General features: G+C 39.4%; 1 protein-coding gene across 1 annotated transcript in view; it reads right to left on the bottom strand.

The window, feature by feature from the left end:
- Positions 1-1,352: 1,352 nt before the first annotated feature.
- esama (endothelial cell adhesion molecule a) overlaps positions 1,353-17,149 on the bottom strand; it is an 80,323-nt gene continuing 64,526 nt past the window's right edge. Inside the window, exons 2-7 of the mRNA XM_087807344.1 lie at positions 14,752-14,906; positions 10,771-10,972; positions 10,546-10,701; positions 7,098-7,220; positions 6,898-7,030; positions 1,353-4,018 (exon numbers count right to left, since the gene is read on the bottom strand). Of these exons, the coding sequence (XP_087663470.1) occupies positions 3,472-4,018; positions 6,898-7,030; positions 7,098-7,220; positions 10,546-10,701; positions 10,771-10,972; positions 14,752-14,906 (1,316 nt within the window). The 3' untranslated portion in view covers positions 1,353-3,471. The remainder of the gene's footprint in view (positions 4,019-6,897; positions 7,031-7,097; positions 7,221-10,545; positions 10,702-10,770; positions 10,973-14,751; positions 14,907-17,149) is intronic.

The raw sequence follows: 17,149 nt of genomic DNA, 5'->3' as shown, positions 1-17,149 counted from the left end.
ATAATGGGGAAAGGGAATTATAAATGAAGAATAAAAAATACTGTCATAAATAACCGTATACATTGTTTCTTATTGTAAGAAAAATTAACTAGCGAAATGTCTTTTATCAATTAACTATTGGATAAGCAAAAGTCAAACGAATATTTGAAAAGGGGAATTAAAAAATGACTGTCTTGCAGAAAATATAGTTAAAAATACCTTATTTTAGAGGCACTTAGACGCTCAATGCTCCCGCCACCCAGTAGGGGGCAGGCTCTCTGACCCATGATCTCACAGCTCCACACAAACACACACAATCGAGTCTTAAAAAACTGTTTAAATTTTGACTTGGAAACAAAAAATATATTTCAAATGACAAAACGTTGTTTTTTTTTAAAAAAACAACTCAAATTCAAAACCACTTTTTAAAGAGCCACTTAGACGATCAATTCATCCCGCCACCCAGCAGGGGGCAGGCTTCCCTCACATATATAATTTGAGTTTTTAACTCATTCCTTCCGCCATTTTTCTTCCTATCTTTGCATTTTCAGGGTAGTGCAGGGCGGCGGCATGTCTTTAGCTCTAGAGCACTCACTGTTTTACTACTTTTTGTGTCATTTGTGTATGTGTGTGCGGCTTAGCCCTCGTGTAGAAACACACGTTTTTGTTTGTTTGTGAAACTTTTTCACACGCATGGTGTCGTCGCTCACATGCTTTACATGTCTGGTCAGCACACACCATGGCCTGTGAACACTCGGTACTCGATTATTTGGGTCTAGAGTTTGTGTGACAGACAAGACACTGATGCTGTGTCTCAAATCGCATACTAGCGTACTAAAAGTTAGTATTTTTAGTGCGTTAGTGCGTCTCAATTCTTAGTATGCGAAATTTAGTGCGCCATGCACACTAAATTGGCGTACTAACACGCCCACAAAACTGAGCATGGTTCGATGGACACTAAACACACTAAACAGCCGTTATATATAAATGCATATATATATATATACATATACTTACAGGTGCATTTTCCGCAGCAGTAGGAGGATAAACACGTCTTCGCTGCTGATACCAGCTTAAATATCTCGCAATTATTTAGATTCTCATATTTTTTCTTTATTTCTTTTTCCAAAGTTGCAAAACGTAGTGTGTAGCAGCAGTGTTTGATTTGAGACATACTATCTGTGGAGAATTTGCGTACTAGTTAGTACGTACACTAAACTGATGCATACTTACTTCTAGCATACTAAGAGTAGTATGCGATTTGAGACACAGCATGAATAATAAAATTGTTTTTTTGTTTTTTTTTATATATATATGTCGCCCTCTAGTGGCCACGCGTCATAGTTTCCAACACAATGAAGTCACACGTGAGGTTTCATTTGTATTTTTAATTGAAAATATGATACAAAGCATTATCTTCTTCAACATAAATATGGAGAACCACAGCTGAGACCGTCACTGTTTTTTTGTTTTGTTTTGTTTTTACACTTGAGCTCCACTGACGGTCATAGAAAAATAAAGACTGGCTTTGAACGCACCTTCATCTACGAACACGAGCGTTTCTAAACGAGCCACTGTCACGTGACTTCTCCAGTGTGACGACACACACACACAAGTCTTAAGAAACTGTTTACATTCGGACTTGGAAACAAACAAAAAATATTTCAAATGACAATTTTTTTTTTTTAACTAATCAAAATGAAAAAACACATTTTTAGCTTTAGCAAAAAATCCAAGAATTCAATCTAAACCTGCAGAATTGTTGTGACATGAAATTTCACCTTTAAAATAAATGAAAAACAAGTTTTCTATGAATAAATAAAACGTAATTGTGTTGTTGCAGTTTTGTAGACCAACATAAAGAGTCCAATGTTTTCACATAAAAAAAGATCTGACTTGTACTTTATGTTGAATTTTGAAATGATCGATTTGCAATTTAGATTTATAACATACAACTACTTTAATTTTAAATACATGTGAAGCTTAAGCCTTCTTTTCCTGATGCAAACATATTTGTTATACTAAATTAAGACTGTTTTATACTGAATTAAGACTGTTTTATACTGAATTAAGTCATCATTTTCCATGTTAATTCTTATTAAAGAAAAATACTTGGATGTAACTCCACTATTTTTATCATAAATTACGTTTTTTTTAATAGGAAAACGTAACAAGCTAAAACAGTATTTAAATGTACTGTAATATTTGGACTGTTTTTTGTGTTTTACAGATGTTTTTTTCCGCTTTTAGTTTGTGTACTTATTCATTTTGTATTTGTTTATCGTCACGCATCTGAATTCACACATTAAACAGGTTGAAGTTGTACTTTTGACTGTAGTGATATCTAGCTTGACGCTTAAAACTCTAACTTAAAGTATCTTTGGTTCAAAAATCGAAACCACAACAACAACAAAAAAAACCCCAAGCGTTTCATCGACAAAAATACTTAACACCTTCTTAACTTCTCTGCTTGAACTTCGAATGTTGCTCTTTGGTTTTACAAGTTAACGACGACAAAATATTTTCTTCCTGAAACGACTGAGGCGAAATGTCGTCCACTTTTAGTCTCTTACATATATATCTATATATCTAAATCTATATATCTATATATAGTGGAGTCCTGGGACAGAAGAGCAGCTCGTCAGCACAACATTCTTCTTCTTTGCTGAAGTAACAAGTGAAAAAAACATCACAAAAAGTGGAATTTTACTAACTTAATAACCTTTTTAACATCATAATAACTAAAGAAAAAAATTGTGACTGAATTCCTTCATATAGACCTAAATATTGATCATTTTCAACTGTTATTGACATTATTATAGATTTTTTTTTCTTTTTAAATGAATTCTTGTTGCGAAAAAATGCAGTCTCTGTCCAGCAGATGGAGACATTCAAGAAAATCAACCACGTCAATATACGCGTAGTTTTCTTTTCAAAGCGTCATCGTTTGTGCTTTACTGAGGAAAAGTATTAAACATATTTTCTAAATATTTTAATGTTTCCTTGTGATATCTATTAGCTTTAGCAGACCTTCATTGTGACCTTATAAAAGCAGTAAATTGTATTTTATTTAGCATCTTTTAATTCACCCAACATTCAGTTTTTTTATTGTTAACATTGTTTTTTTTATTCTTTTTTATGTGTTTAAGTTATGTTTGGAGTGAACTAACCACAATAATGATCTGTTCTGAACCTCAAGCGTCAGTCATCTGGTCGAGTCTCTAATTGGCGTTGAAAGGAAAAAACGCTGACTCAGCATCCGTCCCGACAAACGGGTTCATCGTGACAGTGGGACGTTTTTTTTTTTAATATATTCTAGAAAAAAAAAGAAGATAAGAAACGTATGAATAAAGTAGAAAAGTGAGCGATGAGAGTCAGACGCCGAGCGGAGTACCCGGAGTATACCCCCCTGCGATAAGAAAAGAAGAGCGAAGAGAACACTTGTAAGCGCCAGCAGTTCCTCGGTGCCGCTACCCGAGGCCCCGCCCCTCGTCAGACCAGGGACCCGGCCTGGTTCTGAGCAGGCACCATGATGGGCACGCCGCCCATGCGGGCGATGTTGGAGGCAGTGACTGTGGTGGTGGGCAGCGGCGGAGGGCAGGGGGCGCCCTGGAGCTGCAGCTGCCCGAAGGTCTGCGGGAAGAACTGGGCCTGTGGCAGCGGGGTGTGGCGCTCCGGTCGGGTCAGGGTGGAGCCGTTGCTGCCGGGCTGGGCGCTCGGCACCTGTCCGCGGGGCAGGGTGGGGTTGTTGGTGTAGCCGTAGTTGGCGGGGGTGGCGGGGTCGCCGTGGTGGGGGTGGTGGTGGCGGGGAGGCCTGTAGGCGCCGGCGATGCTGCCCGTGGCGGTGATGATGGAGGCGGTGTCCGAGGGGGGCCGCTGGGGGTACTGCTGCAGCTGCTGGTGGTTGTTGTGGTTCAGCGAGGGCTCCCGGTGGTGGGGGCTGGAGGCGATGGAGGACAGGGTCCCGTTCTTGGAGATGATGTCTGAGCCCATGCCGCTCTTGGCCCACGATACACGCTTGGGCGCTTGAGCGTCCTCCCTGCACCGAGACAAATGGTGGGAATTAGTGTCACCGACTTACAATATTTTATTGGACTTTAAGGGAATAGTGCCACGGACTTACAGTTCTGGACTTTAAGGGAATTAGCGCCATGGACTTACAGTCCTGGACTTTAAGGGAATTAGAGCCACGGACTTACAGTTCTGGACTTTAAGGGAATTAGAGCCACGGACTTACAGTTCTGGACTTTAAGGGAATTAGCGCCACAGACTTACAGTACTGGACTTTAAGGGAATTAGCGCCACAGACTTACAGTTCTGGACTTTAAGGGAATTAGCGCCACAGACTTACAGTACTGGACTTTAAGGGAATTAGCGCCACGGACTTACAGTTCTGGACTTTAAGGGAATTAGCGCCACAGACTTACAGTTCTGGACTTTAAGGGAATTAGCTCCACAGACTTACAGTTCTTGACTTTAAGGGAATTAGCGCCACAGACTTACAGTTCTGGACTTTAAGGGAATTAGCGCCATGGACTTACAGTCCTGGACTTTAAGGGAATTAGCACCACGGACTTACAGTACTGGACTTTAAGGGAATTAGCACCCCGAACTTACAGTACTGGACTTTAAGGGAATTAGCACCACGGACTTACAGTTCTGGACTTTAAGGGAATTAGCACCACAGACTTACAGTACTGGACTTTAAGGGAATTAGCGCCACAGACTTGCAGTTCTGGACTTTAAGGGAATTAGCGCCACAGACTTACAGTACTGGACTTTAAGGGAATTAGCGCCACGGATTTACAGATCTGGACTTTAAGGGAATTAGCGCCACAGACTTACAGTACTGGACTTTAAGGGAATTAGCGGCACAGACTTACAGTTCTGGACTTTAAGGGAATTAGCGCCACGGACTTACAGTTCTGGACTTTAAGGGAATTAGCGCCACAGACTTACAGTACTGGACTTTAAGGGAATTAGCGCCACGGACTTACAGTTCTGGACTTTAAGGGAATGAGCGCCACAGACTTACAGTTCTGGACTTTAAGGGAATTAGCTCCACAGACTTACAGTTCTGGACTTTAAGGGAATTAGTGCCACGGACTTACAGTACTGGACTTTAAGTAAATTAGCGCCACAGACATGCAGTACTGGACTTTAAGGGAATAAGTGCCACGGACTTACAGTACTGGACTTTAAGGGAATTAGCGCCACAGACTTGCAGTTCTGGACTTTAAGGGAATTAGCGCCACAGACTTACAGTACTGGACTTTAAGGGAATTAGCGCCACGGATTTACAGATCTGGACTTTAAGGGAATTAGCGCCACAGACTTACAGTACTGGACTTTAAGGGAATTAGCGGCACAGACTTACAGTTCTGGACTTTAAGGGAATTAGCGCCACGGACTTACAGTTCTGGACTTTAAGGGAATTAGCGCCACAGACTTACAGTACTGGACTTTAAGGGAATTAGCGCCACGGACTTACAGTTCTGGACTTTAAGGGAATGAGCGCCACAGACTTACAGTTCTGGACTTTAAGGGAATTAGCTCCACAGACTTACAGTTCTGGACTTTAAGGGAATTAGTGCCACGGACTTACAGTACTGGACTTTAAGTAAATTAGCGCCACAGACATGCAGTACTGGACTTTAAGGGAATAAGTGCCACGGACTTACAGTACTGGACTTTAAGGGAATTAGCGCCACAGACTTACAGTACTGGACTTTAAGGCGCATTAGGTTGCTTTGTAGTGTATTCTACGAGGCATCTGATCACGGAGTAGTACTACAAAGTAGTGATGCGCTGATGAAGCTTCATGAAACAGTGTCATGTTTTTTAGAGGTCAGTAGGTCGCGCCTTCAGTTTAAAAATGATGTGAAGTTTCATAAGACCATTACTAGTACATAGTCTACCATCGCGGCTTTTTTAGTGTAGTTCCAGGTCAGTAAGTGTAACTAGAAATAACACTTGAAGCTTCATGAAACAGTGTCATTATTGCCAGAGTCCACTGGATGGCGCTCTCTGCACTATGTTCCTATGGGTTTAACAACTTTTCTAATAAAACATCACTCTTAAACTGATGGCGCCACCTACTGACCTCTAACCAACAAGTGCTTCATGAAGTTTCGTCACTATTTTTAAGGTGCAGTGTCAGTTTTTGAGAAAATAAAAAGGATTTAAAGTGCGTCTCGTAGTCCAAATAATACGGTAATATTAACATTCAGGTCATCTTTATTTATTTTTATAGTCAATATTTAATATTTTCGGGGAAACGAAGTCAAAACTTTCTTTTAAATCGTACAGAGTAGCAACTGACTGAGCTCCACCTTTTGCTGCGGTAGAGAAATCAAGCTCCCGTTCCTACTTAATTCTTACAAAAACAAAGTGCAAATCTTACTAATCTTACAAAATATTATAAAAAACTATTCAAGTGTAGAAGTTGTGTATTGTCAATAATATGGCTATACGATGCGAATCCCGAACGATACGATATATTGAAATACTGTAGAAACAACGATATATAGTATTGTCCGAGTACTTGAGTCTTTCGACTGTATCCTCTCGTCCTCAGTCATCACCAGGATCTAACGAGATAACATTGTTCCTTTTAGCTACGCATGGCTTCATGACTGCTTCCATCTAGTGGCCGGGAGTTGAATTGCAAAAAAAAGATCAAACGCTGGGAATATTTTAATGTTAATTGTAAATAAATAAGTAAATAAAAAAATCGAATTATTGTATTTTATACCCACTTTTTTGAGGTAAAAACTCTAAAAGAACTATGATAAAAAAAAACAACTGTTTAACTAGAAGTTGATACAGTTCTGTTGAATATTTATACAGTATTGGATATTTAAGTGCATCAGTACCTTCTTACACGTCTAGTATCAGATCCACGTTGACAGAACTCACTTGATCTCATTGGCCATGTCGTCTTCGCCGTCTCGCCGCCTCCTCCTGAAGAACGCCAGGCAGACCAGCAGCAGGAAGATGGCGCCGAGGATGGAGCCCACGGTCGCCCCGACGATCACTCCGACGCTGGCGGCTGCGGAGACACCACGACTATTGGGGGGTTTGACCCACAGAACCGACCCGCGGACGTGTCTACGTACAGGAGACGATCTCCAGGTTGATGTAGCAGCTCTCGCTTCCGGCCGCGTTGCTCGCCGCGCAGACGTACTTCCCCGACATGTTGCTGCTCAGGTTGCTGAGCTTCAGGGTCCCGGCCTTGTCGTCTGGAACCAGAGGACGAGTTAATTCATGAAGCAGTGTCATTATTTACAGAGACCACTAGATGGCGGCACTTTGTTCCTAAAATTCTAAAACAAAACAAAACAATAAAGTTCCATCCATCCATCCATCCATCCATCCATCCATCCATCTAGGCATCTATCTAGGCATCCATCCATCCATCCATCCATCCATCCATCCATCCATCCATCCATCCATCCATCCATCCATCCATCCATCCATCCATCCATCCATTCATCCAACTATCTAGGCATCTATCTATCCATCCATCCAGGCACCTATCCATCCATCCATCCATCCATCCATCCATCCATCCATCCATTCATCCAACTATCTAGGCATCCATCCATCTAGGCATCTATCCATCCATCCATCCATCTATCTAGGCATCTATCCATCCATCCATCCATCCATCCATCCATCTAGGCATCTATCCATCCATCCATCCATCCATCTATCTAGGCATCCATCCATCCATCCATCTATCTAGGCATCCATCCATCCATCCATCCATCCATCCATCCATCCATCCATCCATCCATCCATCCATCCATCCATCCATCCATCCATCCATCCATCCATCCATCCATCCATCCATCCATCCATCCATCCATCCATCCATCCATCCATCCATCCATCCATCCATCCATCTAGGCATCTATCTATCCATCCATCCATCCATCTATCTAGGCATCCATCCATCATCCATCCATCCATCCATCCATCCATCCATCCATCCATCCATCCATCCATCCATCCATCCATCCATCCATCCATCCAACTATCTAGGCATCCATCCATCTAGGCATCTATCCATCCATCCATCCATCTATCTAGGCATCTATCCATCCATCCATCCATCCATCCATCCATCTAGGCATCTATCCATCCATCCATCCATCCATCTATCTAGGCATCCATCCATCCATCCATCTATCTAGGCATCCATCCATCATCCATCCATCCATCCATCCATCCATCCATCCATCCATCCATCCATCCATCCATCCATCCATCTAGGCATCTATCCATCCATCCATCCATCCATCCATCCATCCATCCATCCATCCATCCATCCATCCATCCATCCATCCATCCATCCATCCATCCATCCATCCATCCATCCATCTATCTAGGCATCCATCCATCCATCCATCCATCCATCCATCCATCCATCCATCCATCCATCCATCCATCCATCCATCCATCCATCCATCCATCCATCCATCCATCCATCCATCCATCCATCCATCCATCCATCCATCCATCCATCCATCCATCCATCCATCCATCCATCCAAAGGAATTAAGAAGAATATTATTTCAGTTTTTTTTGTTATCCTAGCATCAGAAACTTGAACCGTTCCTCTGACCCCTGACTGACCCCGGGGTCGGCGGCCCTCGTGTCAAACATCCACACATCAGAGCACGTTGTTTACTTTAGCTCCAGGTGTTTTCTATTTCCATTCATCGCTCGTTCTTGACCTCCGATCGCAGAGCTTCACTGTTTCGACTCAAGGGTTATTCAAAACATCATCTGCACAAACGGTCACAAACTGAAGAAAATACACAAGAATCGAGGAAACATTTTTTAACTGCTTGACTTCTTAGTCGTGCGTTTTCGAGTCGACTTTTCCGATCACAGTGTCAGGATTTTATTCGTACGTTTATTCTGAAGGTAAGTTTATTAGTTATTATAAAATTAATATTATAACGGACAGAATTATTATTATTATGATTATTATTATTTCGCAGAAGCAGTAAAACATTGTTTTGCTGCTGATGAAAACACTTTGAAAAATTGGTCAAAAATATTTGCAGTATTCAAAAACAATTGAAAGGAATCCTACTTCTGACACCATTTATTGTGTTATATTGTCTTCAGGCGTCTAAGATGGAAAACAGGTGAACTTTTAACTCAATGTTCTTCTTCTGTATGACATACTTGTTAGGTAACAGCGCCACTTAGTGGATTAGATTACACTCCGTACGTCGCAGATATCTTGCCAAACATGGATGAAAGAAAATTTTCAAAAAAGCAGAGAAAATAACGTACGTAGCGGTTAAAAATATTGTATCGGACAAGAAACATTTTGTGTAAAGACTATTCTTTGTGTCCATAGTAAAATACATTTTAGGGAAAGCTGACAAAAATATTCAGCAGTAATAGTTTTTAACTCGGAAATTGTTTCTTGAAGCAGTAAGATTTCATGAAAGCCTGACAAAAAAGTGTTGGATGTGTGTCATGTCTTGTGATTTTATTGTGACACACTTCCTGTTTTGTTCTACTTGTTTGAGTTTGTTTAGAACCTCGGCGCCTGTTGCTGCAACAGCTGCAGCTCTTCAGCAAATACTCTCTCATCTGAAGAGTATAAAGCCACGCCTTTCCCAGCACCAGGTGCCAGATTATAATTCCTCGCTTACATGGCACGTCACATTTGTATTCTCCTAGTGTTGGAGTTTCTGGATTTGTTATTTTTGTTGCCGTTAGTTCACCCAGTGCCTGCTTTTTGCAGTGTTTATTAGCGTTTTTCAGTCTTCCTTAGTTTCTTCTCCACCCGGTTTGTGGTTTGCTTTAAGTCAGACTGTGATATGGACACTGACTGGTTTTGGACAATTCTTCGTGGAACTTGCATTTACTTTGTTCTCTGAATAAACTTGTGTTTAAACTGCGTTTTTGCCTGTCGATTGGTGATTCCACTCCGCCTTTTCGGTCCGCCTCATTACCGGACCTCGCAATGTGGTAAAAAATGTATTTTGAAAAAACGAATCCAGCAGTCAAAAATATTTGTAAAAATGTTGTTTTGCATCAGTAAAAAAAAAAAATTAAACGATAAACCGGCAAATATTGAACTGTAGTCAAAAACATTTTTTGAAAAAAAGAGGAAACCGATGTTTTCTTTTAAGTACAGTTACAAGAAAAAAACGCAAAGATAAATCAATCCAAAGAATTATTATTATTATTTTGCAGAAGCTGTAAAAAATGATTCAGTTTTTTGCTGATGAAGAAGGAATCCCACTTCTGACACCATTTAATGCGTTATTTTGTCTTCCTCAAGAAGGAAAACAGAAGGTGAACTCAATGTTCTTCTTCTGTATGACGTACAAGTACTTGTTAGGTAACGGCGCCACTTAGTGGATTAGATTACACTCCGTACGTCGCAGATATCTTCCAAAACATGGACAAAAGAACATTTTAAAAAGTCCACAGATACGTCTCGGTTTATGGTCCTCGTGTGATCAGGGTTTGACGAAAACCTTGAGTCAAGGATTGAAAGCGTGAGATAAAAGAGTGATAATCGTCACTCACTCAGCATGGGCGAGAAGAAGACCTCCGAGGTGGGACTGGTTCTCCTCCACTTGTAGATGGGGATGGGCTTCCCCGAGCTGGATTTACAGCTCAGCGTCACGTTCCCCTTCTGAACGGCTTTCCCCGAGAGGGAACACTTGGGCGGAGAAGGAGGAACTGGGAAGAGAAAAACACGACAAATGATTCTTTCTCTTCATTCAAACTCAGGCAGCGGCAAACGCTCACCTTTCACGTCCAGACTCAGCTGCGCCGTGAACCCCGGGTTCTCCGGGATGATGACCTGGCAAAGGTAGATCCCGGAGTCGGACTCCTGGGTGGCGTTGATGGAGAGCGACACGTCTCCGGACGAAATCCTGGACGTGAAGCCCACCCTGCCTTTGAACTGGGGGCTGCCCACCGTCATGGAGCCTTTGATGTAGGAGATGATCTGAGCAGAGAAAAAGTTTGGCGTTAGCTTCCGACTGAAAGATGGCATCAGTCATGAGGAAGGAACGATAAATTCCCGTAAGACTGGGGACGAGAGGATACAGTCGACTCCAGCAACTTTTAAACCAGATGTTTGGACATATTTTGGTCGCAAAACAAATGAAAGCAGTTACGACAATTAAACTTCCAGACACTATTTGGCAGCAGTCATTACCTCCTCTCTGGTTAAAGGAACAATGAAATCCGGTGGTGATGACCGAGGACGAGAGGATACAGTCGACTCCAGCAATGTTAAAACCAGATATCTTTTTGACATATTTTGGTCGCAAAACAAATGAAAGCAGTTACGACAATTAAACTTCCAGACACTATTTGGCAGCAGTACTACCTCCTCTGTGGTTAAAGGAACAATGAAATCCGGTGGTGATGACTGAGGATGAGAGGATACAGTCGACTCCAGCAGTTTTTAAACCACCAGATGTTTGGACATATTTTGGTCGCAAAAAAAAAAGGAAAGCAGTTACGACAATTAAACTTCCAAACACTATTTGGCAGCAGTCATTACCTCCTCTGTGGTTAAAGGAACAATGAAATCTGGCGGTGATGACTGAGGACGAGAGGATACAGTTGACTCCAGCAGCTTTTAAAGCTGATGTTTGGACATATTTTGTTCGCAAAACAAATTAAAGGGGTTACGACAATTAAACTTCCAGACACTATTTGGCAGCAGTACTACCTCCTCTGTGGTTAAAGGAACAATGAAATCTGGCGGTTATGACTGAGGACGAGAGGATACAGTCGACTCCAGCAGTTTTAAAGCTGATGTTTGGACATATTTTGGTCGCAAAACAAATGAAAGCAGTTACGACTTCGTCAAGAGTCGTGTGGTCTGTAAATTCTGCAACACCGGAGTCAAGTACTCGACAATACTACAAATATATTTACAGTATCGCAATGTTATCGTATTGTTGTCCCTGTATCGTGATGCGTATCGTATATCCGGATTCAGGAAAATACATCAAAAAGAAGTTAAGAATATTTCCTTTGAGAAAAGAAACATTTTCTTTGAGACTTTTTTGTAGTTTTTTAGTCGTGAGGTTTAGAAGAAACACGAGGGAGCTTGATTTCTCCACCACAGCAGCGGGTTTAGCTCAGTCATTTGTTTCTCTGTTTGGCTAAACAGGAGGTCTTGACCCTTAAACCGCTAGTTAGCATCCAACGTCAATCTCAGTTAGTTTCTGTTATTTTTTCCGTCTGAGATTCCTTTTGCTGTCTTTTTTATTTAATTTTTTATGATCCTCTTGAGCCGCCCATCTGCACTGCCTGATAATCTGGCGGATAGACGCGCGGCTAGTCGACCAGGTCCTCGGATAATGTGTCCAAAACCATCACCGGATGAGTTCCGTGTGCCCCCCCCCCACTGACCCCCCAACACCTCCTGTCACTGACGCACTCACTCTAGAAACAATTTGATTGGTGCTGCACTTGTTGAGGAGGAAATAGAGTTTTAGATTCATTACATTTGCTTGTTTGGTCTTTGGATTAATTTGCCAAGGAAGGTCTTTGTCAGATTAACGGAACAAGAACAGATATCCTTCATAACTCTAATCCCAGATACTGTCGTCACAGCTGCCGGTGAATTCACCTCAGAGAGACTCACGACTTTACATGGAAGGTCGTTACTCTTTTCACTTTTTAAAATCTAATTTATGTTTCACGAAAACAGAGTAAATATTATCTTCTTTCTCTGGAGAAATTAATATAAAAAAACATTAAACTTTTTCAACCACTTCTCTCCCTCTTTCTTGTAACATTTTCTTTTAATCTGGGGGTCGAGTGTATCAAACAAATACATTTAGCAGCAGACTTTTCACAAAACTATTTGCAGTGTTGTTTAACAAAAAAACTAACAAAACTTTTTTGTGGACAAAAGAAAATTGTGAAAGCAGAGAAACACAATTTGCAAAAGCAGAGAAAAATGTTTTGCGGAAAGAAAAAAATCGTTTTGCGGATAAAAGAAAAACATTTTGCGTAAAATGAGAAACATTTTGCTATAAAGAGAAAAATATTTTTCAAAACGAGAGAAAAACATTTTGCGAAAAAAGAGAAACATTTTGCAGAAAGAGAAAATGATGCAAAAGAAGAGAAAAAGTTTGCAAAAAAAGAGAAAAACATTTAGCGAAAAAAGAGAAACATTTTGCAGAAAGAGAAAATGATGCAAAAGAAGAGAAATAGTTTCCAAAAGAAGAGAAAAACATTTAGCGAAAGAAGAGAAACATCTTTTGAAACGAGAGAAAAGAAAAATGCAAAAGAAGAGAAAAACATTTTGCGAAAAAAGAGAAATATTTTGCAGAGAGAGAAAATGATGCAAAAGAAGAGAAATAGTTTGCAAAAAAAGAAAAATATTTAGCGAAAGAAGAGAAAGATCTTTTGAAACGAGAGAAAAGAAAAATGCAAAAGAAGAGAAAAACATTTTGCGAAAAAAGAGAAATATTTTGCAGAGAGAGAAAATGATGCAAAAGAAGAGAAATAGTTTGCAAAAAAAAGAAAAATATTTAGCGAAAGAAGAGAAACATCCTTTGAAACAAGAGAAAAGAAAAATGCAAAAGAAGAGAAACATTTTTGCGAAAAATGAGAAACATTTTGCTATGAAGGGAAAAATATTTTGCGAAACAAGAGAAAAACATTTTGCGAAAAAAAGAGAAACATTTTGCAGAAAGAGACAATGATGCGAAAGAAGAGAAATAGTTTGCAAAAAAAGAGAAAAACATTTAGCGAAAGAAGAGAAACATCTTTTGAAACAAGAGAAAAGAAAAATGCAAAAGAAGAGAAAAACATTTTGCGAAAGAGAAACATCTTTTGAAACAAGAGAAAAGAAAAATGCAAAAAAAGAGAAAAACATTTAGCGAAAGAAGAGAAACATCCTTTGAAACAAGAGAAAAGAAAAATGCAAAAGAAGAGAAAAACATTTTGCAAAAAAAGAGAAATATTTTGCAGAGAGAAAAATTGATGCAAAAGAAGAGTAATAGTTTCCAAAAGAAGAGAAAAACATTTAGCGAAAGAAGAGAAACATCTTTTGAAACAAGAGAAAAGAAAAATGCAAAAGAAGAGAAAAACATTTTGTGAAAAAAGAGAAATATTTTCTAGAGAGAAAAAATGATGCAAAAGAAGAGAAATAGTTTCCAAAAGAAGAGAAAAACATTTAGCGAAAGAAGAGAAACATCTTTTGAAACGAGAAAAGAAAAATGCAAAAGAAGAGAAAAACATTTTGCGAAAAAAGAGAAATATTTTGCAGAGAGAAAAAATGATGCAAAAGAAGAGTAATAGTTTCCAAAAGAAGAGAAAAACATTTATCGAAAGAAGAGAAACATCTTTTGAAACAAGAGAAAAGAAAAATGCAAAAGAAGAGAAAAACATTTTGCGAAAAAAGAGAAAAAACATTTTAAGGAAAGTGAAAAACATTTTGAGGAAAGAGAAAAACGATGAAAAAAAAGAGGAAAAAACATTTCTTAAAAGAATACGAAAAATATTTTTTGCGAAAAAATTAAAATATTTTGCAGAATGAGAAAAACATTTTGCGAAAATAGAGAAAAAAAATTTGGGGAAGAAGAAAAAACATTTTCAAAAAAGAGAAACACTTTGAGTAGAGATTTATCAACAACAAAAATATCTTTAACAAGACTTTCTTCGGCTGTGTAAGTCATGATCTATAGCAGGAATCTCATGAAACGGTTCCGGTGGAGACACACAGAGAAGTTGAACTTCAAGTCAAAGACTCACCAGTTGGGTTTTGCTGGACAAAACAAAGTTCCAGATGATGGTGTTGGTACTCGGGTCGGTGCCGAACGCCGGCGAGTACGCAGCTCTGAGGACGACCGACTGACCCTCGATCACATCCATACTGTTCACCGGCATCTGCAGCGTCGCAGAGACGCCTGCGGAAGAAAATACACGTTAATTCACAGAACTATAATAACATGCTAAACATTTACAAACAATTGAAATTGATTAAGATGTACCACCGTATATGACCAAGGGGTGGCAGTAGAGAGCTGAAACCAAACCCTATTGACAACACGTGACGCGTTTTAATAGGTTTTCTCTGGCCAGACAACAAAAGCATTTATTTTACACGACCTCTGTTAGTGTTAGGTCAAAGGTCGCCAGGGTCAAACAAACAGTGAACAACATCTACCCACGTAAACACACACGTCTTTGACCTTTTCACCTTTTTCCAGCGGCTTTTCACTCCTTTCACTATAATCCTTTTCATAATGTTTTTCCAAGAGTCTTTCTTTTTCTTTTTTTTTAGTCTCTCACTTTTGCCTTTAAGAACCGTGCAGCCCGGTCTGAGCTGGACTTGAATAAAGGTCTTAAAAACATTTATACATAATTTTAAATGAAATGATGTTTTATTGTTTGATTGAATAAATAAAGTTCAGCTTCAATCATCAGTTAAAAGTTAAAACACGAGAGAAGGAAAACAAGATCAGGTAAAAAAAACACAAAAGCAAATAGAGTTAAATAATAAATAATCAACCAAAGATAAAACATTTGATTTATCTAGAACATTAAGGAAGGTTACTATAGATATTTATGTACAAGGTTGTTAACTACTTTTTTTTTAAACTATTTTTTATCTTAGTTAATATCTATCTTTCTTTTATTTATTCACATAAAAACAAAAACTCATCACTTCTCTTTATTAATTAAGATAATCAAGTTTTTTGCAGCAGTCAAAAATCTTTTGCAAAAGCAAACAAAAAGGCGAATAAAACTATTTTGTGAAAGCGGGCATTTTCTAAGTGAACTAAATAATGTAGTTATAAACTTCCCTCTCTTTTCTTAAATGTAGGCATTAGCATCTTGTTGCAGTCTAGTTTTAACTAGTGATGGACTGATGAAGCTCTACATTATTTTCCTTTGTTTCGAACAACTGTTCTAATAAAACATCACATCATTTTTAAAATGATGGCGCCACCTACTGACCTCTAAACAACATGGCACTGTTTCATGAAGCTTCACCAGCTCATCACTAGTTTTAATAAAATGATAGCTGGTGTAAACGACAACAACAAATGATCAGGGTCCAATATTTTGACAGTCTTTTGAGTCTTTTGATATCGAATTTTTTTATTTTTATTTTAAAGGAGGGTCACACAGTTGTTCACCAAATTTAATTATCTGAAAATTAAATTATTTGGATATGGAATAGCAGAGTAAAAAAAGCAATCTATCTTTTAATTATTTAGTATAATTGTAGCTTAACTTTGTAATTTTCAAAACCAGCTCAAGACCCTTTATTTTATTTAACAACCTCCCCACACTTTTCTGAACTTTCAACATTTTTGTTTAAAATATGATCATCACCAGCATACTTTTTAGTAACATTATTTTTTTTGTTTTTGGTTAAACTATACAATAAATAACAATTACTATACTTACTATACTGACACATTTGACTTAAACTATATTATTAATTATTAAATTAAAAACTGACTTTACATAACTTCTCCGAACCTTCAATTGTGTATTATCTAAAGGTCAAGTATATCTTAGTGTATCATCCAAATACTTCACAGATCCAACAACCACGTCATCACCGAGTAAAGTGTCAATCTCTGTCGCCGTGACGACGGAAGAAGCAGCTCAGTGGACGAGCGGAGGACTGTGTAGGCTGCGCCGATAACTTATCTCTAATTAAAGAAACAGAGACTCCGCAATAGCCGTGGCCTTGGAAGAAGATCTCGGCGGTGGTGGTGGTGGGGGGGTGGGGGGGGGGTGTTGAAGAAATGGGAAGGGAAAAGAGAGAAGCGAGAGGTGAAAGCAAGGACAAGAGAAGAAGAGATTCATTGTGTCAATCGCTCTTGAGTCACTAAGAAGCTTTGCGGCGGCACTGAGAGGCTGTGGCGTGTGGAGGTGCAGACTGACCCCGTGATGGATGTTGGGATGCTCGGTGGTCATGTAAAGATGACAGAAAGAGGCTTATACGTAAATGCAATGAGTCAGTGTGGAGCGGCTCTTTAATGATTGCATTAAGCTGGAGGAGTCGCGGAAGGACGGACGGAGGGAGGGAGAGTAAATACTAACTAACGCCTCTGCAGCTATTTTAACCTCCCAGAGTCCAGAACCTGTCAAAGTTTTTTTTTGCCGCACGCAGTTCGTGTCTCCAGGAAAA

This window comes from Callionymus lyra, chromosome 14 (assembly GCF_982586985.1).
Source record: "Callionymus lyra chromosome 14, fCalLyr1.hap1.1, whole genome shotgun sequence".
In the NCBI taxonomy this organism is placed as follows: Eukaryota; Metazoa; Chordata; class Actinopteri; order Syngnathiformes; family Callionymidae; genus Callionymus; species Callionymus lyra.
Note: the sequence above shows the minus strand (reverse complement) of the source record. Positions and strands in the feature narration are given on the sequence as shown.